Source organism: Pectinophora gossypiella, chromosome 7 (assembly GCF_024362695.1).
Source record: "Pectinophora gossypiella chromosome 7, ilPecGoss1.1, whole genome shotgun sequence".
Classification (NCBI taxonomy): Eukaryota; Metazoa; Arthropoda; class Insecta; order Lepidoptera; family Gelechiidae; genus Pectinophora; species Pectinophora gossypiella.
Genome location: NC_065410.1, coordinates 7,865,284 through 7,888,504, shown reverse-complemented (window position 1 = coordinate 7,888,504; position 23,221 = coordinate 7,865,284). Strand labels below are relative to the sequence as shown.

The following is a 23,221-nucleotide window of genomic DNA, read 5'->3' as shown; positions in this document are numbered from 1 at the left end:
AGTTCGGTACCCCGAAAACATCCTTTGGCGGCAGCACACCCTCGCCGCCAAACTGGTGACCCTCGACAGAACACTTCCTGCCTACACCTTCTGGGAGTCGGAGTCAACTGCGTCGCACCTGCATCATCCGCCACCAGCATCAATCACCCCGCATCAACCCTCAACAGGCGTTCATCATCAGCCTTCAGTCGGAGCATCATCAGCACGTCCACCTGCCAGCCACCTACGACGCTGCCTGGATACCTGACACTCCACACCAGGACTTTTGAGCATCTACAGTTCCATGACCAGCTGCCCAAGCTGCCTGGACCTGGCACTCCGCACGCAACAGCGACACAGCACACGAGGTCCACTGCCATACCACGCTGTCGAGCACGCGCTCCACGTGGCAGGCCGCCTTCTCGCCTCACGCCAGTCGCCGGCTCCACAATCCCGACTCACCGCGGATAGGAGCAGCTCCCCATCCCGACTCACCGTGGATAGGAGCACAACTCACGCCGTACACACCTCTTCCCGACTCACTGGGATTACAGGCACCACGGCATTCCTGAAGAGCACTGAAGCACTTGAATCGACCTCCGGTCTGAGGGGGGGGAGTGATGTAGCGGACCCAACTAGTTGGCCACCTAGTTCCGCTCACATGCAACAGATGGCGCCACATTCTTCAAGCGGTCGTGAAACGCGGTATCGAAGTTTACACAGCAAGAAGCATATATACAACTTCCAACACAACACTGTCGGATCGTCGATCCCTAGTCACACTACCAACTTGTGGCTAGCGGGGTACTATGCTCAGTTCGGTACCCCGAAAACATCCTTTGGCGGCAGCACACCCTCGCCGCCAAATATTATTATTAACTATATTCTCTTGCTTTATTGTCCTATTTAAGATAATAAACAAGTAGGCATGGATGCCACATTCAATCTTCATACAGACCTTTGGACATTTCATTCTTCAAAGATCCGCACCAACTTTTTTCAGTTAAAGTTGGGAATCGTTGTTATTTATAGTCCAATCTGTCACAGCGCATGGAAAGATTCACGTAATGACTGACATCTCACTTTGTTCCAAGATGTTTTGCCCTTTGCGATAAGGGTGACCCGGCGCGATAAGTGGAAGTGTCTGGGCGCGGGCACCGGCCGGGGCGCATACTACAACGACGCACCCCCGAGGCTGGACCGGCGACTCTCCACACGCCGCCACTTCGCTGTTTTCAATCAATATGTTTATTGGCATCACCTCCAGTGGAGACAACGTCAACTCCCACTACGACTACCTGATTTGAACACCGCAGAGGTAAGGTCTCCATTAAATAACCTATCGCTTATCAGAGGTCATTTCGGCCGTTTAGGCAAGTTTACAAATAAGACATCCATTTTACAGATAGCACGCTTCTATTTTATTAAATTATCGCTCGAGGTATCTGAAACAGTACATGCTGCAGCACATGCTGCTCGTGTATCAAAGTCCAGGGTGACAAAAATCTTCAAAAAAATGAATGGATATCACACTTGAACCTAATGACCACATGTGGACCAACTTTTATCTGATTCTTGCGTACCAACTGAACAACGATATTTCTATTCCAGACTCCTGCTGAAAGAACGATTCTATCAAAATGGCTCTTGATTTTGTAGCTGGATGCATAGGAGGTATGTAACATTTTCAATGAAATGTCTATTTTCAAAAGTTCCAATTCATTAATTGTATAAATCATTTTCATTTCAGGCTGCGCTGGAATTATAGCGGGCCACCCTTTGGACACTTTGAAAGTGCACGTTCAATCAGGGAGGGGTAGCGCGTGGGAATGTACGAAGGCTCTGTTGAAAGGAGGAACATTATCCACTGCGTACCGTGGAGTCGGCGCACCTTTAGGAGGAATAGCGGCGGTGAACGCCATAGTATTCGGGGCTTATGGTAATACGAGACGAGCGTTACCGAATCCGGATTCTTTGAAGACGCATGCTACGGCTGGCTTCGCAGCTGGTATGATGCAAAGTTTCGCTTGCGCGCCTATAGAACTTGTGAAGACGAGGCAGCAATTGGCCCAACCTGGTGATGCCATCCCCGAGGGGGCGTGGTCAGGAGCGAGACATGTTCTGAAGACTGGTGGATTCAAAGCTCTATTTCGAGGCTTGGGGATCACCATTGCTCGGGATGCACCAGCTTTTGCGATCTACTTCAGTACTTACGAAGCTATGACGCGCGGAGATCAATCTGTTGCTAAAGTGTTTATGGCAGGCGGTGTGGCTGGAACGCTGTCTTGGGTAGTGCTGTACCCGATCGACGTAGTGAAGTCGAGGATACAAGGAGACATTGTGGGGCGATACGCAGGAGCGTGGGATTGTTTTAAGAAGTCAATACAAGCGGACGGATGGAAATGTATGGGGCGGGGTTTGGGAGCTGTAACACTGCGAGCGTTTATCAGTAATGGAGCTTGTTTCACGGCAGTAGCGTGGACGGAGCGTGCGTGGCAACATTGCAACTCGGAGTCGGCTGTGCAGACGCTGGTGCAGGCGGCCGCCATAGGCGAAGCTGTCTGTCATGATAACCCCGAGCGATACTACGACATGTAATGTTACCAGTACTTAAAGTACATTCAACTGAGTGATAATACATCTAAAGATATTGCTCAAGTCATAGTTGCTTACACATTGTTTTGTTTTGTTGAGGTACAATTTGGTGACCATTTATACGAGAAATAAACTATTTTATATAGTTATGTTTTGTTGTTGTTATTATTTGTTACAAGTTCGACAAACCTGACTGCTATGCATATAAAATGAAACAACAGTTTAGTCTCTTAATACCATTACCAATTATACTTGTCAGAAAAATTTCATACAATTTTCAAAAATATTCCAAAAATACAGAAATGATTCACATTATGAAAATATCACAACTTTATAAATATGCCAAAATTGCTTAGTAAATGTATGTAAATATGTTAAAAATAAATGGCTGTAACGTTATAATTTTACATAATAACTTCACTATAGGTACCGTACTGTAACTAAGACTTTTATTTAGACTTTTATTTTTTATCTTCTTATTGATTAGGTATCTAACTGTCGGGAAGGCATAACATCGGACAACAGAAAAGTTTCAGTAACCTGGAACAAAGATAAAACACGTTTTAGTCACAATCATAATACGTAGGTAGGTACGGTCACGAGCATAAATATGTATACACTTTGGTACCATGTCACATTAACTTTTTTGGCAAATTGATCTCTAAGTCTCACTAAATGTCAAATTATGTTAGTGCGGTAGAGTCCTAAAGTACATTATAGTGTTCATGACTGTACTACTGCTTTCTTTGCGTCTCAACTCGATATTTGTCTTTAACTATTATGCATAATAGGTACCTACTTATTTAGATAGATGCCTATAAAAAACTACTTAAGATTCTTAAATAAAATCTATTATTAGGATTAGTTAGGTATTAGTAGTAGTAGGTATTAGTTGAGGATTTTAGGTTTTTATTCCTCAGCAGGGGTACCTATTTGTTTGTCACGCAGTTAGCTCTGCACTGTTCATTTGCTAACCGTGCATAGCGATAACAATAATTGATATGATAACTTCAATTGAAGCGAAAATCCTGGACATGATTGAGATAAGGTATACCTAAATGCGCATCTCGTGCTCTGAATATCAGTTTGCTATGATTTATATTGGAATTTGCAGTTAAGTTTTATACTTATAATAGGGGCTGTGATCATGATAAATATCCAATTGATAGATAAAGAGCGAGATAGAACGCTGTTTACATTGTATCACTAGGATATCGTGCTATTTAACTAAAGTAAATATCATCATGCTATGAGCAAAATACATAATATTTACTAATGTAAAATCATTAATAAACAAATACTGTTCTTTCCGGTGGTGAATTCTCCGAATGATATACATAACTTAAGTTCATGACTAGTCACGCACGACTATCCCAATGGGGTAGTCAGAGGTATTTCTATCGCAAGATGAACTAAGTACCCACACCTCACAGAGCTATCTGTGAGACCAATGTGATAGGCGGTGAGCCGTATCGCCGTCTATAACGGTCGAGCCATCTGTGTTAAATTGTGTGGTAGGCCAGTTGGAAAAAAGCTTGACTCTCATTATAAGGTCGCGGGTTCGAAACCTAGCACGGGCTTAAAACATTGAATTTCCCCCCGCCATACAGAGCTTTCTGTTAGACCAACGTGGTGGGTGGTGAGTTGTCTATAATGGTCGAGCCAACTGTATCAGTGAAAATTGCACTTAAGATAAATTAATAGCTCATTGGTGCAAACAAGTACGGTGCCGGGGTTCGAACCCCGTTTGAGAAGTAAGCCAGTGTATTACGACTACGTGTGAGTGAGTGACTCAAACGGATCGAATGAAAGATTCGAAAGAAAAAGAAAATAAATTTGAGCGTTGCGCAGACTTCGGCATGTAATTGGTGTACTAGCTACCTATTAATTATCTATTCTATTTTAAACCTTTACTACATACATACATAAACTCACGCTCGTAATCCCTAATGGGGTGGGCAGAGCCACAAGTAAACAAAGACAACTTGCAGCCACTCTTGATACGATGTCGTAAGCTGGATATGATAAACCTTATGGTGATAAGGGATCAGCCTATCGCCCATAACATCACCATAAACCTTTACTAGGTACAAACAAACACCAACATCATTTATGTATATGTATTTAGCCAGAACAAAACTTTATTTCTACGGTTATGTATGTGACATCATTCTAGAAGGCGACAGAAAGTTCCGCACTTCGATTACCCACTATCGGTAAATAGGGATGGACCTAGAACATAATAGAACGTCTAGAATATTGTAATGTAAGGACTCTAGATATGCAGCTATTGTTATCGAATACGTTACTTTACTAGGTAGATATTTTAGGATCGCAGTCAGTCATGCTAATTACAGCGAACAACGATGAAACATTGTGAATTGAATCAGTAAGTAGCTTACCTATGTTATTCATAATTTCTTACATAAAAATAGTGTCCAGAATTTTCCCTAATTACTTCCTGAAACACCTACGTTTATACTTTACACTACGTTTATAATTAATTACTGAGGTAAGTACCTAGATGTTTTTAAAAATGCCAAAATAATTAAATGTTTTTTTTTGTTTTTTGATGAATGTGGAGGAAGATAGAGAAGTGTGTCAGGATCGAAGCAAATAGAATTCTATGTTTTAAAAAAGCCAGAATAATTAAATGATTTTGTTTTGTTTTTTGATGAATGTGGAGGAAGCAAGAGAAGTGTGTCAGGATCGAAGCAAATAGAATTCTATGTTTAAAAAAAAGCCAGAATAATTAAATGATTTTGTTTTGTTTTTTGATGAATGTGGAGGAAGCAAGAGAAGTGTGCCAGGATCGCAGCAAATGGAATTCTGTAGTCTCTGCTTACCCTGGTGGGTAATAAGCATGAGTTTATGTATGTATGTGTGTTCTTTGTAGTAGGTACCTACTTCTATTATTAGGTATTTACCCCTAGTGAAGTTGTTATTCATAATTACTTTTATTTTTATAAAAACAAAGGTTCTTATCAGCACAGGGGTCATCATTATGAGGATATGTACTGTAGAGTATAACTCTGACTTTGAATACTTACTTCAATTACAGTGTACCTATCACAATACCACATTTACTAGGTACAATTTGCATTACATTTCATTCGTTACCGCTTCATACCTGTCATATAAATATAACATAAACAGCCTATATATTTCCCACTGCTGGGTACGGAGCATATTTCCACCACGCTGCTCCACTGCGGGTTGGTGGAGCTGTTTTACGGCTAATAGCCGGGACCAACAGCTTAACGTGCCAAAACCACGACACTGGGGGGGGGGGGGGGGGGGACGTTTACTGGCCTGGTTGTCACCCCAGCTGGTGATACACTATTTTCAAATTAGGAACAATTGTTACCAACGACGGGTAGAGCGAGTCACTCCTGCTCCATGGGCTGCGGGGGCGGGGGCGGCGGCGGGGGCGGCACGGGGATGTCGTTGTTCGCCTGGTTTTCCATCAGCCCTAGCTGCTCCAGCATGTCGTCGTTGTCCTCCATCAGGTGAACCTGTAACGACATCTCCGTTACCATTTTCTACTACAGAGTTGCGCGTTACTTTATTTCTGGCTTTGAAGCGAGAAAGGTCAAAGACACTTCGACGAAAGACGCCAAACACGCAAGGATCGTCCCAAACCCATATATAACTACACTTTCAACTCGGATGGACAGCTATTCTGCCTCCAATGTGACCGGGTGTTTGAAACAAAGTTTGGCTTTGCCAGTCACATTCGAGCGCACGAGAGAAGAACTGAGGTCGCCGTTGTCGGATACGACAAGGAGGACTATGTATATCATTTTATGAAGAAAAATTGGCTCCATTCTACGTTCCATAGCAAACATAGCAGTACGTAAATGATTGGAACTGTCTGCCGTCGTCTGTTTTTCCAACTCGTTATAATGTAAGAGCCTTCAAGGCTAGATGGCGCGAACCTCGGCTCAGGGCGTCGTCTGAGAGGAAAAATATTTGAAAGAATTAATCGACCCTAGTGGGTCGATAAGCGCTGAATGAGGGAAATCGTCGACCACGCCGGCGGGGTCGGTATCGGGGTCCTGAAGTGTTTGGTGACGCGAGCTGATTGGCTGTCTCTATGGCTAGAGTAATAGGGTCGTCGGGATCGTATATTACGTCTTTCGGACGCCGATACTTTTCAGTACCGTCCCTAAGCGGAATGTATTCGGAAGCCGCAACTACCAGGGGATTTGGGTGGTGCGGAGCACAATCGAAAAAACGTTTGGAAGCTAATTTGAGCCATTGGGCAATGGTTGGCAGACCTAGGTCAATGTGCAGATTTTCATTGCGAAGGAACCACGGAGCTTCCGTGGCTTTCCGCATGAAACGATTCCTTCAAGGCTAGAGTGAATAGGCTTTTGCTAGGTAAGCAAGATCCACCTTACACCACATCGTCCTTTACCATCAGGTGAGATTATAGTCAAATGATAAATTATAAATAAAAAAAAATCTTTTTAGGTTATACCTAGTTATCTCTTTTGCACTACCTACCTATATACATAGACTTGGAAGATTTGAGAAAAACAGAAATTGTCAATATTATTAACTAAGTATATAGTTATGCAACGTGACGTACCAAGAATAATACAAGTAAGAGCTTAAAAGCACTACGTTGACATTCTTGGTACGGCCGGATGCAAACCTTGCATTAGATAAGTTCTAGACCTAAGAATTCATTTTGTATTTTTGATTCATTATTAAACTAGAAGCATCCACCTCTGCTCGTGTTTTAAGTACTCTTTAGTTTTATTTTTTAAAAACTCTCCGAACGCTCCCGAAAACTTGACTGGCGCAGCCGGTAGGATTGTCAATTATTGCTGCTATAGTCTTGCGTTAAATTCATCGTGTTCAAAATCACCATCATTGAACTTTTCGTGAGACGCAGTAGACAATCCTCGAACCAAAGAAATTTGTCTGGTGATGCGGAATGCTGTTGGAGGTGAACATGGGAACCACAAGTTGGTGAGTGAGACTTTTCGCCTTCCTGTCCTGTTCTTATTGTTCTGTTGATTTTGAAATTAGACTTCTTTCATTTCAACGTTCCCCTGATTTCCTTAGGAATAATAATTTTAATAAATAAAAAAGAATAATAATAATAATATATTTTTGCATATCTTACGTGTTAATTGTGTTAGTTTTTAAGGTTACTGAAACAGTTTATCGTAGTAAAAATGACGCAGCCTTTAATTGCAAATTTAACTTTAATTCCAAACGATTTTATAAAAATCATTCCTCTTTTCAACGGTGATCGGAGACATTTGAATTTATTCTTACGTAAATGTGAATATGTGATCGATAGGTTTCGAGGCGATCATAGCCAGAATTTATATGTAATGCAAACTATTACAAGTCGCCTTACTGATAACGCAGCGGCGCTTATCAGCGAGCGTGACGATATAGAGACGTGGGAGGAATTCAAAGAATTGTTCGTGCAACACTTCGGCGATCCCCGCAGTGAAGATTGTATAGCTATTGAGCTCGAAACTCTGAAAATTAAATCTGGTGAAAGTTATTTGGATTTTTGTATCCGCATACAATCTGTTCGTGCTAATTTAATTGCAAAAATAAACTTATTGACTGACCAGGAAATGAAGAGAAATAAAATCACTATATATAACAAAACGGCATTAAATACCTTTCTATATAATTTACCGGAGAATATGGTGAGGATAGTACGATTAAAAATCCCGAATACGTTAGAAGATGCTCTTTCAGTCGTCCTTGAGGAAGTAAACTTCCATGAGCAGTATCAAAGTAGGAACAAAATTAATAATTCAACAACTACTAGGCCCCAAATGCCAACAATTCCACAAGTTCCTTTTAAATTTGGTAACAATATAAGCCCAAATCATCCACAAAACTTTGGGTTTAAACCGAATGCACCCATGAATTTCCCAAATAACCCTCAGAACAACTTTAAATTCGGTATACCACCGAGTAGACAAATTGCTTTCCCTAAACCAAATCATCCGCAACAACATTTTGGTTATCATCCTCAAAATCCCACTCAGTTCGGATATAGGCCCCAGTTCGGTTATAGGCCTACAGGTCTGCAACAATTGCCCCCTATGCGACCTCATCAGTTTGGACAGCAACACGCCTATAGGACACCAGCGCCACAGCAAAATATACAACCCCGTCAAATTAACACAGACGTGTCAATGCGCACTGCACCCCCTAAACGAGAAGGGTTTAGATTAAACGAAATGGAATTATATGATACTAACTACCCGTATTACGAGGCGGACCCCTATTCTTATGACTATACGTCATACAGTGAAGACCCTTCTGGTCAAATGGAATTTGACACCTATGCTTACGAACAAAATATGTTCCCGTTGATACCAACCGAGGAGAGTGAGACTGATAAGCCGTCTACATCTAACAAACAGTTGCAAAACGACGATCGTCATGAACAAGTAGAAAATTTTTACATGCGAGCCTCTACAAAAATAGACAAACGATAGAATTGAATTGTGATGTAAGGTTAAAACTACCTTACATATACTTACCCGAAATTGACGCAAAACTTATGGTTGACACAGGCAGTACGCGATCATTTTTGAGCCCTCGTAAAGCCTATAAATATTTCCCACAGTGTATCTATCATGAACCGTTTGAAGTAATAAGTACTCATGCGAGTTCAGTACATGATAAGGCTATACAAATTCCATTGATGCCAACTTTTAATAGTTTACAGTTACAAAAGTTTTATCTCTATGATGTGGACTCTCGTTACGATGGTTTGATTGGAAATGACTTACTAAAAGGGATAGAAGCGATCATTGACCTCAAAAATTGTGTGCTGAGGACAAGGACCGTTGATATTCCTATCATACATAGTTCCGAATATGCGTTAGACATACCACGAAGATCTGAAGTAAGAGTAAAACTCCCCACTGATTTATATTCTGGACAAGCGATCCTAAATTTTACTGAATTTTGTGAAGGTATACGTATGCCAAGTGCACTGGTCACTTGCGCGAAAGGCTACGCTTCGACAGTAATACAAAATATATCGGATGAAGACAAAACTTTGGTAGTGACGGCCCCTTTTAAAACTATAGAATATGATAATAATGAATGTCAGGTGAATAAGGTTGAGGATATGGATGTGGATATAGATGTTGATCAGTTGTTGTTAGAAAATCTTAATAAGTTGCGACTGGACCACATGAATGAAGAGGAGAGAAAGAGTATTTATAAACTGTGTGAAGAGTATAAGGATATATTTTATTGCGAATACGTACCCTTATCTTTTACAAATGAGGTGAAGCATTGTATAAGGACAAAAAACGAAGATCCCATATACACGAAACCCTATAGGCAAGCACCAGCTCAGGCAGAAGAAATTAAAAAACAAGTCCAAAAACTTTTATGCGATAATATCATTCAAGAATCGCACTCCCCATGGAGTGCACCAGTCCATCTTGTTCCCAAAAAACCAGATGCTAGTGGAGAGGCAAAATTTAGGATGGTAATTGACTACAGACGATTAAATGAAGTGACAGTTGACGACAAATACCCTCTGCCCAACATAACCGACTTGTTTGACAAACTAGGGAAAAGCACTTACTTTACGACCTTGGACTTAGCCAGTGGCTACCATCAAATCGAGGTAAACGACAGTGACAGACAAAAGACAGCCTTTAGCACCCAGTTTGGACACTACGAGTTTCTCAGAATGCCATTTGGGCTAAAAACAGCACCAGCCACCTTCCAACGGGCAATGGACAACATACTGAGAGGACTCCAAGGCATTCATTGTCTTGTTTACTTAGATGACATAATCATCTTTTCAGCTAGTTTGGAAGAACATTTACAAAAGTTACGAACCGTTTTTGACCGACTTAGACAAACAAACTTAAAAATACAGCTTGACAAATCGGAATTTTTACGTAAAGAGGTACTCTATTTAGGCCATACTATTACTAGCGAAGGACTTCGACCAAACGACGACAAAATTAACGCAGTTCTTAATTACCCCTTACCAAAGACTACTACACAAATAAAGAGCTTTTTGGGACTGGTTGGTTATTATCGCCGATTCATCAAAGATTTCGCCAAGGTAACACAACCTCTCACGGCCTGCCTAAAAAAGAGAAATAAAATAGTCATTGATAAAAAATACAGAGAAGCCTTTGAAAAATGCAAGGAGTTACTTACAACTGCCCCTCTATTACAATATCCGGACCCCACAAAACCATTTATATTGACGACAGACGCCTCAGCTGTAGCTCTTGGTGCCGTATTATCTCAGGGACCTATCGGATCGGATAAACCAGTGGCCTATGCAAGTAGAACATTGAGTGACACGGAAACCCGCTATAGTACAATCGAGCGAGAGCTTTTAGCCATAATTTGGGCGGTGAAACACTTCAGACCGTATTTATATGGAAAGAAGTTCTGTATCTATACTGACCACCGACCATTAGCTTGGCTTTACTCATTAAAAGAGCCCAACAGTAAGTTGACCCGATGGCGCTTACGTCTCCAAGAGTTCGACTTCGAAATAATTTACAAAAATGGAAAACAAAATTCTAATGCAGACGCACTATCACGTATAAAGCTAAATGCTCTAGGATCTGATGATGATGGACAATCGATGCAAGTTAACGTGGACGAAAAGGAAGAACACTTAAGGCAACACATAGAAAATTTAACAAAAGAAATTACCCAATTAACAAAACCCATAGATAATTCAGATACAATCACTATATCTGATTCCTCATCTGCAACACGTAGCGCATCTGACCCCATAAATATGGAACTCGAAGACACATACCCGATCCGTTCGGAGTCGAGTAGTACCGACACAGCACACTCGGCAGTCGAATTAGAATCAGTTGGTATACCTATTTTGAAGGAGGCTATAGATACGAAACCTAACCAAATATTGGTTTACACTTGGTTCAAAAATGAAATTCAAGCAAAAGATTGGTCTCGACCCAAACAAAAAGTGTTAGAAGTATTTTTGCCGGAAAATAATGACGAATTGATTAAACAATTTTTATTAGAATACATAAAACATAATACGAAATATTTTATCTACTTCGAAAGCCAAATTCACAGGCGAGATTTTGCGAGAATTATCATTAATCTATTCAAGAAAGGCTCAGTAGAGTTTTTTGAATGTACGGAGAGAGTGATGTTTGTGGAAGACGAAAAGGAACAAAAGGCTATTATATTAAAACTTCATGAAGGGAAGACTTGTCATCGAGGCATAAAAGAAACTATGGTTCGAATCCGTAGAAATTATTTTTGGCACAACATGCAAGAAACAGTTTCAGCAGTTCTAAATGAATGTGAAGCGTGTCGTAAGATGAAGTATGACAGAAAACCCATAAAACCCATGTTACAGTTGACGCAAACCCAAGACGCACCTTTTCAAGAAATTTTTATCGATTTATTCACAATAGAAGGAACATATTACTTGACCTTAGTTGACGCTTTTAGTAAACTAGGACAAGCATTGGAAATACCAAATCGTTCTACACCGGAAGTCGCCCGCGCATTAATAAAATACTTCTCTTTTTATGGTACTCCACGCAAAATAAGTTGTGACCCCGGGTCAGAATTCAACAATGAACTCATGCGAGAGTTAATGGCTCTATATAAAATAGAGATCCATATTTCTACCCCTAATAATCCAAATTCGACTGGCATTGTGGAAAGATTTCACTCAACACTTATAGAAATATATAGATTAGCAAAATATGAACAAAAATGTACAGATGCAACCTCAGTTATGTCATACTCCGTCATGGCTTACAATCACACAATCCATTCTACGACAGGCCTCACCCCATTTGAAGTTGTTTTTGGTCACACCGATTCTAGCTCAGTATTTAACATAAATTTTGAGCAAGCTTACGTACAAAGGTTAGTAAAGGATCACGCAAAAAGGACTAGAGTTCTCTATCAAGTTTTAGCGGAAAAGATGTTGGCAAATAAGGAGAAAATTAGAGAAAAGAAAGGCGGTGAATCGAATGTAGAATTTGACAATGGTGAAATTGTTTATGTCAAGGACATAAATAAAAGAAAAAGCAAAGAAAAACCAAGATATCGCAAAGCGGAAGTAACAGGTAGTCCCGAGCGTAACGTTGTCCCCATGAAAGTAGGTGAACGCATTACTAAAGCCCCCATTAAAAATATAAAACGCCCTCCACAGGTGGTGCCTAGTCGCGTTGACAGCCGCCCTGATGATCCCATCGCAGGCACTTCATCTTCAAAAGATTGAAAACAATCCCGGGTTATTACCTGTGAAATTAGGTACAGCCGTTAAACAAGATGACAAGTGGGTAATAATAAAGGTATTGGACTTAAGTGGCATAAGGGACGATATTAACTTTAACATCCATAAATATAGAGAATTTGATAAATTAATTGATATACACAAACCGTATGTGAATGAATTCAAAGGCATGAAAACTCAATTAGATCACATAATACAAAATGTATGTAATAAATTCAATCAATTGGTACCGTCACACAGATTCAAAAGAGGGTTGATAGATCCCTTAGGATCACTAATAAAAATTATTACAGGTAATTTAGACCACAACGATGCGTTAAAATATGATAAACTCCTTTCAGAATTACAGGGTAAACAAGTAGATGCCAATAAGAAACTAACGATCATATCTAAAATGTTGCATAATCTGGTCAACAGCTCTGAAACATTACAAGAAAACACTCTTATTTTGGAAGAGCGTTTAAAAAGAATAGAAAGAATAGTTAAAAATATAGCTACAAAGGAAAACAACTCAGTCTACGCCACATATGTATTAGGCATGTACAACTTATTTATAAGTAATTTCCGTTCCATGTACTTAACAATAAGCGAAGTAGAGACAGCTCTAGCCTTCAGCAAGGTTACTATTTTGCACCAATCAATTGTGAACTCAACCGAACTGTTAACATTGTTGCAATCTATATCTAAAACTGATAACTTAGTATATCCTGTTAATGAAAATAATTTAATTAAAATTGAAAGAACAATAGAAGTTAAGGCTTATGTAAAAGGAAATCAGGTGACCTTTTTGATGGAAGTACCGTTAATCGATAATAATACCTACACTTATTATAGATTGTACCCCTTGCCAATATTTAATCAATCAATTAACAGAACTACCCTAATCGTTCCTAAATACCCGTTCCTTTTGGTGAAAGGCTCTACTTACTTACCACTTGCCAGCAGCTGCAAAGAGATTGCCGCCAACGAATTTATATGTACCACGGAAAACATCGTGCCTTATCCTGAAGATACCTGCGCCGAACAACTGATGAAGTTTCAGTCCGACCTCTCCCTTTGCACACCTCATGCTGTAACTATGGAGAGTACAAAGTTGCAACGAGTTAGCGATCATAATTGGATTCTCTATATTGGGAAAAATACAATCTTCACAAGAAAATGCCTTGAAGATATATCTAAACAATTTCTTCACGGAACTTACCTTCTGAACATCGACGACAACTGTGACATTTATATAGAGAATGTCAAACTGAGCAGACGTCGCTACTATTCTGAGGACATTAAGTTTGATATAACACCAGTAATAAACTTACCTGAAGTACAGCCGGCGAACATCAGTCTATCAACCGCGATTTCCCTGAAAGGTATTAATCTTGACGACCTGAAACAATTATCCTCCGAATTGACGAAAGAAACACTCGTGAGTGAAAGTGAAAATCGTGTTATAGAGATAAGAAGTGTTAGTATAGCAACGGTAGTGCTCTATGTAATTTTACCTTTAATTTTAGTATGTTTCATTGTAATTAGATATAAATCGTTTATTTTAAGGTGTGTGCGAAATCATCAAAGTTCAGAATCACCAGATGATTTCGTTCTTAGGGAGGGAGGAGTTATGCAACGTGACGTACCAAGAATAATACAAGTAAGAGCTTAAAAGCACTACGTTGACATTCTTGGTACGGCCGGATGCAAACCTTGCATTAGATAAGTTCTAGACCTAAGAATTCATTTTGTATTTTTGATTCATTATTAAACTAGAAGCATCCACCTCTGCTCGTGTTTTAAGTACTCTTTAGTTTTATTTTTTAAAAACTCTCCGAACGCTCCCGAAAACTTGACTATATTGAACGCATACACAATATTATTGTAGGATTTATCGTCATAAAACATGTGTAAATGTGAACTAACTATCACGCTTCATTTGTTTATTCTTCACGTGATATGTGGGTGTGTGGCTTCGATCAGAAGGAGTGTGTGGCCGTGATCCAGTGGTTGAGAGTTGCGCTCACGATCCGGAGGTCCGAGATTCGAATCCCGGTAGGGACATATCTCAAAAATCACCTTGTGAGTGATAACCTGATTGTCCGAAAGTAAGATGATCCATGCTTCGGAAGGTACTTTAAATAAGCCCTTGGTCACGGCTAGTACTTACTGATGTAAGTAAGTATTAAGTACTTAATCTTTACATGAGCATGACGTTTTTTGTTTGCTTAGTAGGTACCTATAAGATAATGGCCCCGATTCCTGCAGACACCGCCTAATTTTATTTTAGGTTATATCCGTCATTTTCGTATCCGTCGAAAAGGAAAGGGACGGATGATTCACAGCTCTTAATTTTAGGAAGAATGAGTAAATTAATGTGTCGGGTTATTGACTGACGTAAAATTTTTAGACGGTTAGTTTAGATTTGTGCTTAAAATTGACGTGTGTTCCATAAATTTTATGCTTGTCGATTACCCGTCCCTTTCCTTTTCGGCGGATAAGAAAAGGACAGATATAACTTAAAATAAAATTAGATGGTATTTAGATGATGGATGGTATTTGGATGGTATTTTATGGCTTCTATGCTGTTCTGGGAGCAAATAAAAAACATAGAACACGTTCAGCTGCTTGTCTTCCCGGGCATGTCGTAAAAACCGACAAAGGGATTGTGTCCTCTAACATGATGGACTAATGTTATGGGCGATAGGCTGATCCCTTATCACCATAAAGTTCATCATATCCAGCTTACGACATCGTATCAACAGTGGCTGCAAGTTGTCTTTGATTACTTGTGGCTCTGCCCACCCCATTAGGGATTACGGGCGTGAGTTTATGTATGTATGTATGTATGTAGATGGTATTTACAGGAATTAGCACCATTATCTACGACAATATTTTAATTTGAGATCACAAATCATAATAATTGACATAAATATCGTACAATATACTACGACTGGTGGACACAGCTCTCCATTCATCGACCGGAAGGGGACCTACTACGGAGCATTACTCAGGCTTCTTTCATACGAGCAGCGTCCGCCGCCGCCGCGTCTTTTGTTCGGCCAAGTAGTTAATGCTATCTGCGGCAAATCTACAATAAGTTACGTCAAAAAAAAAAAAAGAAAAAGCCGCCGCGTCGCGCCATCCCAACGCGTGCTCGTGGCCGCGGCGGTACCGCTCCGAACTGAAAACGCTTTCCGGACAAGTAGTCACTGCTATTTGCAGCAAATCTACAATAAGTCACGTCAAAAAAAAATAAAAATAGACAATGCCGAGAAAAACGCTAGTGTGAAGCAGTCTGAATCCGCCACGCGGCGCGGGTCTACTGCGTTGCGGATTGTAGAAAATTAGGTAGGTCTATACTAAATGACGCATACAAGGGATGTTGTCCAAATGTAGGTAAGTAAGAGGTACTACTTACTTATAATATTAGATGTGATTTGAAACTCAATAGTTTCTCATTACTGACACAGAGCTCCATAATGATTTAATGAGTTCAATTTCACTTAGGTACTTACTCTTTCTATCTTTTGCGTTTTGTCTGTCATTATCGCTGCGAACAAAGGTCAGAGAATCTTCGGTTTCGTCGAATAACAATAATAATTGTTGTGAAATCTAGATGTAACTAGATTTCTTGCGAAGTATGACGAATGAGTTTTATTTTTTTATAATTAAAAAGTATTTATTCAAGTTACTAGGACTCAATTTATGAGTATTTTGTTAATAAGAAAACAATATCCGAGTCGCAAATTTCTTCCCTAATTAAAATTTGATTCAGATATCGTTTCTTTACTCTATATTCAACCACACTAAACTAGTTATGACCAGAAAGCCGGATAAATAGATTTTGGTAGCTGTCATTTGCATAATTCATTTCTGCAACGATATTATTTATAAGTAGCACCTTAATCATATTGGGAGTGTTATAAATATCGGTTGAGGTATTGTTTTGTCTGCAATGTGAAGGGACTAGATACCTATTAAAGCTGTCACTAATTATTAGCATTATTAACAGGTTTCCAATAACAAATGTGGCTGCGAGTTGTCTGCGAGAGTCCTAAGCATATGAACTTGTTGGTTTGCTTGTGTGTACACATGAGTATGTATATGTGCTTACGTGTGACTGAGCGTATGTGGATTTGCATCTGTGTGTACCTCACGATTCTTAAGTTTGACGGCGTGCGGTGGCGGTCGTGCCGCGTGGTCTACGAAAGCAGCCTCTTCTGCCGCATCTCTTCCATTAAGCGATGATGGACAACCCCTATATCCGTACCCGTTACATCAGTGAGTCCTACGCGCATGTGTTGTGTGTGGTATGTGAGCGAGCGTGTGCGTGTTTGTATGATTCACGATTCTCACGTCTGGCAGCGCGGTGCGGTGCTGGCCGTGGCGCGCGGTCTCCGACAGCAGGATCTTCTGCCGCTTCTCCTCCATCAGCCGCTCGCGGTGCTTGTGGATGTAGTCGTACACGTTCGGCAGGCCCATTATCACGCACGCCGACAGCGCTGACCGGTAGATGTTCATGTCCGTCGCCTCGTACCTTTCATAAATAAAAGTTTTTAAATTAATAATTGAAAATATCTTACTAAGGCAACGTTGCGTTGGGCAGATACTCTAACGGTTGAGTAAAGACATAATACAAAAATCTATGCTGGAGCCCCTTAAAGAAAATTTACATTGCCTACGGGTATTTGGATTTCGATATACAATTTGTTAGATCATCGTATGCGATCAACGCAGAATTCCAAACTCTACAAGAAAGAAGAACTTATTGGAGCGATTCAAAGTAGCTTTTGATTAGACGACGGCAGGCTTCCTGTTCTTTAAAAATAGACGAAAATTCTGGACTTATCACTGTTTAACTTTCTTATCGTAGCACTCAACGAGGTAGTGATGAAGCCGTTGAAGCTGCCGATGACGATGATCATGCAGTCGATAGTCTAAATGGCGAAAACGTTCCAAGGTCTTTACAATGCAAACTAGACTCACCACTCGTTAGTCCTCTCATCGTAACACTCCACGTGGTAGATGGTGGTGACTCCGTTGAAGCCGCCGATCGCGAAGATCATATCGTCGATCACCTCGATAGCGAAATTGCTTCGAGGGTTGTACATGTCCGGCACCGGCGCCCAAGTGTTGCTCAGCGGGTCGTACACCTCGCCACTGCACATGCGCGAGATGCCGTTGAAACCGCCTATTACGTAAATCTGGAAATTAGATATCACCGCCAAGGTTGAGGTAGGAGGAAACAACAACTTTTGTAAGCGATGGAAACTGATATAATTTACGCCTTTAAGTTATCAGGGTAGAAGTACTCTATAATTTGTGGGGTGAACAGAGCCAAAAGCTAACAGACAGTAATCGGCTGCTACATTTGGTATTAAAATCCTGACATACAGGTGAAAAGATGGCGCATAGGAAATGTTTAAATACCTACTTATTAAAATATAGGTAGTTACATTTTATATTGTGGCATGTTTACATGTTGGAAATGTATTTCCTGAGGTCAATAGAATAGATATCGTTATGCTTACGTTTATCTCTATTAACACACACACATTCTTCAATAATAATATAGATAAAGAAAGAAAAATAAGAAACAAAATAGTAAAGATGATTGACAGACGCTACAAAATTCGATAGTAAAGAAAAGCTACCTAGGTACCTTGTTGTGGTAAGCGATGCAGGAGACGCCGGAGCGGCGTGACCGCATCGGTGCCAGGTTCGTCCACTGGTTCGTGTCCGGATCGTACACCTCTACGCTGTTCATGCATTCCTGTCCGTTGAACCCACCCGTTATGTAGATCTTATCTGGAGGCAACGTGTATTGTCATCATCATCATCATCAGCTGTACGACGCCCACTGCTGGGCATAGGTGTGTATTGTAAATTATTTTAGAAATATATCAATTAGGCTTTTTTTAGGTGCTTAAATCTAGCTGTTCCTGGTAGGAAAGACTCCTAATCTGTTAACAATAAAAATCGTATTTTTAAGTATGTTATTTCGAGTTCGTCTGGCTAGGATTTATTGTGTTTCAAGCAGAAACGTAGGCGTTATATTTTGAAGGATATTTTAGCAATTCGTCATCGGTTGAATTTGTTCCTTTGTTCGTTCCGAACCGGATCTTTCAACAGTTCTAATTTCATAAGGTTCAAATACTTACTGTCCAGAGCAGCGGCGCTAGCATCTGATCTCTGCGCGTTCATGGGCGCTACCAATGACCACTGATTGGTGCGGTGGTTAAACCGCTCAGCAGTGTTTTGACGGTGGTGACCATCATAGCCACCCATCGCATAGATCGTCTCTCCGAGCACTGCTACCGATACATAGCACCGCCGAGCGTTCATTGGTGCTACCTGGACAAACGCTTTATTCACACACGTGTATACATAGACTAAAATACTGATTACAAAACAATTTTACTCTTTTTTATACTTTGACTTTTTATTGCAGGTATTAGCGGAAGAAATCAAACATTACCTCACGCCAAGTTTTAGTGACAGCATCAAAGCAACGGCACGAGTTGAAGTAATCCATTCCATCGAAGCCGCCGATGACGTAAATACAATATCCAAGTACCGCCGTGCCGTGGTAAGCTCGCGGCCCGGCAGGGTCCACTTCTTCCACCTTAACAGAATAATTATGATCAAACTGAATTATCGTTGATCATTAAAATTCAATTTCACCTCAATTTACCTTTATCCAACGATCAGCTCTCGTGTCATAGGTCTCAATGAAGGCTGTTGGTGAACCACCACTCCATCCTCCGATCGCAAACAGAACCTATAACAGTTGAATCTCAGATTACATGGCTTACGACTTATTGTTTAAGGAGGTTAAAATATGAATATTACTTCATGAGGAACTCTCGGTCTTGCGATCTCCGGAGTGGCGACTTCACCGTCTCTCTGAGCGATCATTTCCAAGTCGTATAAAAACTTCAGGGTCTCAATAATAATCGGGCGAGAGCCTTCGTTGCCGGTTACGTAGGGATGGTCTTTGACATTTTCCAAAAAGAACTGTAAAAGAAATGCGAAGATTAATAAATAAAAAGAGTAATTTCACGTAGGTAACTGAAGAGTACTTACTTGAGTATCGAGAAGGCCGAGCCTTATGCTTCCCATGAGCTTGACGGTATGCTGCCAGCGGTTGTCGGGGTCGTAGTTAACCCAGCGCAGCACGGCCTCCCAAACCACTTCCTCGCTCTTAACATTTAGTTCGTCCTCGAGGATTATGGAGTTAAGCTCCTCGAGCGGTAAATGAAGAAACTCATCACTTTGCGTCGCAACAGTCACGAAATAACGCAACAAATATCTTCGGGCATCTGCCTCTAGCTTGTAACAAAACACACGCCTGAAAAAAGAATAATGTAATGTGAAATTATTTATTCGCAGCGTGTGAGTGTTTATGAAATATTGGGTGCCTGTTCTAGGTGAAATATCACATGATACTAGTCAGAGTCAAGCAGCCAGTAACAAAATAGTGTGGTACCTAATTATATTATTCAAATAGCTGCGAAATTAAAAAATCAAGACCAAAGTTCACCTGGCAAACATCATGATGCCGAGGCAGTTCTTAGGGTTGAGCGAGACGCGGAGGTGGTCGCAGCAGAGCTGCAACACGCCGAGGAAGGCCAGGTAGTCTGCCGTCATAAGGAGCTCGTGCACGTTGGTGTCCGTCACGTCAATGCGCCGCAGGTACGCGTACTCGATAAGCAGCAGAAGAATCTCGGAACGTACACCCGATATCAACACATCGCTCTGCTCGCGAGAGTGCAGCGTTGTTGTAAACAGTGCCCTTATGGAGATACATTACAGTCAGTTGTTATATGTTTTCACCTGACATCCTTCTTATAAAAACGTTAGCAGTCAGTGTTTTTCTTATTTCGATTATATTTTCGTTCCTACTTAGTGTAAGGACTGAATTTGCCTGTTTTGTGATAAAGGTTGTTATTTTTAGTACTTACGGTTATCTAATATTACCAATAATGTAATAAGTCCGTACATTTCATTGCCAAAATGTTATTGTTATTATAGTTTTTACAAAAATAATGTGTGCGTATGAATTATGGTGCGTCAGTAGTACATGTAAAATAAAATACGTTTTATAGCTTACGTCATATTGCGTAATAAGTTACTCTATCACCTCGCAAAACAGTTTGGTGTAGGTATCTATTTTGTTGGCTCCAAACCTCCGGTTGGCGAATGCAAGGTCAATGCGGGACGGGGAATTTATAGGATTCTTTCTCATAATGATGGGAAATTTTATACGACTGCAGGTAGGAAGATGCTTCCAAAACGATGAACTATTTATATTGGCGATTTTCTGATCGTCTGTCATCATACTGTACATAATATTAATCTCACGATTTCGTACAAAAATGGCTCTAAGTTTTCTTCTGATTACTTGTGGCTTTGCCTTCCCTATTATGGACGTAGGATTATGTTTGCGTGTGTGTAGAAGAGCGAGGAACGTTGAGCCAGTAGCATCTTAAAATGGTAACACGATGTTCCTAATTAAAACACATAATAACGGGTTCTTACTGCGTAATATGATAATAACCGCGTAAACTTAAAACGATGTTCCTAATGTCGGTTTCAAAATTATAATAATAATAATGTGCAGGTACTTTCTTGGATTACACCACAATTTACTTTTTTACTGGGCGCAGCGTGTATACGTAGTGTGAAGCAGATGCGCGGTTTGGCGTGAGGACTGGGCCCTGATCCAACCTACTTATGCATGGGTAAGGGAGGAAAGGATGCTAACAGGAAGTATGGGCTGCAAGCAGAGAGGATGGCGCGGTGCACGGGGAAGGCGGCGCCGTCGTCCGCGCGCACAATGGCGTCGCAGAGCAGCCTGCACTCGCGCAGCCGGTGCAGCGCCTGCATTGCTGCCACCGACATGCACCGCCCAGTCTCGCGACCCGCCGTCTAACAATACAAAATACACATTATTAAGTATACCAATATAAAATAATCATGAATTTACTTGGGGTTCCTTTTAGGACGTAAGTATTCACTGATACAGGATTTTGCGAAATTCACTCCCTAGGGGGGTAAAAAGGGGCTTTAATAGTGAACAAAATCGCGGGTAATAAATAGTGCATATATATCTTCTTCTACCCCCTCCGGTTGATTGAGGTGAGGCCTGTGCCCAGCAGTGGGACGTATATAGGCAGTTTATGTTATGTTATTTTATCTTCTTCTAATCCTTTATCCCCTGATGGGATCTAGGACTCGAATAACAGATTTCCACTCCTCGCGATCTTTTGCAGCCTCTGTAGCTTGCTCCCGAGATATGCCGAAAGTTGTCAATCGAGGGTCGTCAGGTCTCTTTGGGCCGCCACCTTTTGCGTTTTCTACGCGCATACCAGGTCAGAGGGACGGAACATATAAATACTTATAATAATTCAATTCCTTTGTAGAAGGCTGTTTGTTCGCTTGAGCGTGAAGACGCTGGCGGCTGGTTATCAGCCCAAATCACTCCGTTAATGCACAGTGGAGCAGCGTGGTGGAGAATTCTCCCTCTCCGGTTGATCGAGATGCAGCCCAGTGTTTAGTTTCAAATCGATGGATGTTTTAATCTTCCTCTTAAACAGCATCTAATTTTGCCTAACTGTAAATTTAGAGTTCTGATTTCCATTTTTAGAACTCCATTGGACTGATAATTTAAGTGTACAACAGCACAGTACCTAACATATGAATCGAGAGTTATCAAAGCAATAAGCAACATGTACATATGAAATTTGCAAATCGGTAGGTACCGACTTCTAGCATTGGACTGCCACAGTAAAGTAAAAGAGACTTGTTAAGACTCACCCAATTATATAAGTCCATACTTTTTGTTGCAATAAAACTAAGATTAGGTTAGGTTAAATCCTTATTGCGTAAAGCTTAAAGAACAAATTAGGAAACTTAGGTACTTACTGCATACGACATTTTAAAACATGCCTGTTTTTTAAATATATTTAGAAAACTTAAGGAATATGGGGACAAGTATGTTTCTATAACTTTACGTGATCGTACAAATACTGAAGGCTTGATTTAAAGACTCTTAAAAAAATCTAAAATTTGTCTAAATAGTATCTGTCTGGGCTAGGATCGACAGAAATGAAGATGTAAACAAAGCAGAAGATAATAAACGTTGTCATTGAGCTAAGCAGACCACGTATCGCTCGGCACAGCGCGCCAGAACCTCGCCGCATAAGCTGCTCTCTGGCACTACCATAGCAGTACTTACAGTGTTATTCGGGTCGTTTTCCATTTCATATGACTTTAGCGCAAAGTCATCATTACTAAATTGTCACGCATTAAAAAATCCTAAGTGTAAAAACGGACGTGTCACGACACAATCGAGATTTAGCTCAATAAATTTATAAAAATAACCGT

At 40.5% G+C, this 23,221-nt stretch overlaps 3 protein-coding genes across 3 annotated transcripts; 2 read left to right on the top strand and 1 right to left on the bottom strand.

The window, feature by feature from the left end:
- Nucleotides 1-1,134: 1,134 nt before the first annotated feature.
- LOC126368076 (mitochondrial basic amino acids transporter-like) lies at nucleotides 1,135-2,723 on the top strand. Its single transcript, XM_050011959.1, has 3 exons — nucleotides 1,135-1,297; nucleotides 1,591-1,653; nucleotides 1,730-2,723. Exons 2-3 carry the CDS (start codon nucleotides 1,620-1,622, stop codon nucleotides 2,575-2,577), a joined length of 882 nt encoding a protein of 293 aa, XP_049867916.1. The 5' UTR covers nucleotides 1,135-1,297; nucleotides 1,591-1,619; the 3' UTR covers nucleotides 2,578-2,723.
- A 52-nt stretch (nucleotides 2,724-2,775) lies between these two features.
- LOC126368304 (kelch-like protein 10) lies at nucleotides 2,776-23,096 on the bottom strand. Its single transcript, XM_050012211.1, has 13 exons — nucleotides 23,073-23,096; nucleotides 21,567-21,763; nucleotides 20,376-20,627; nucleotides 19,919-20,183; nucleotides 19,685-19,849; nucleotides 19,527-19,613; nucleotides 19,311-19,457; nucleotides 18,994-19,186; nucleotides 18,495-18,640; nucleotides 17,819-18,036; nucleotides 17,189-17,369; nucleotides 5,942-6,089; nucleotides 2,776-3,114 (listed from the first exon to the last, which is right to left on the bottom strand). Exons 1-12 carry the CDS (start codon nucleotides 23,094-23,096, stop codon nucleotides 5,961-5,963), a joined length of 2,004 nt encoding a protein of 667 aa, XP_049868168.1. The 3' UTR covers nucleotides 2,776-3,114; nucleotides 5,942-5,960.
- LOC126368021 (uncharacterized) lies at nucleotides 7,162-14,635 on the top strand. The gene is made up of 2 exons (XM_050011867.1): nucleotides 7,162-7,554; nucleotides 12,764-14,635. Exons 1-2 carry the CDS (start codon nucleotides 7,520-7,522, stop codon nucleotides 14,499-14,501), a joined length of 1,773 nt encoding a protein of 590 aa, XP_049867824.1. The 5' UTR covers nucleotides 7,162-7,519; the 3' UTR covers nucleotides 14,502-14,635.
- Nucleotides 23,097-23,221: the final 125 nt, after the last annotated feature.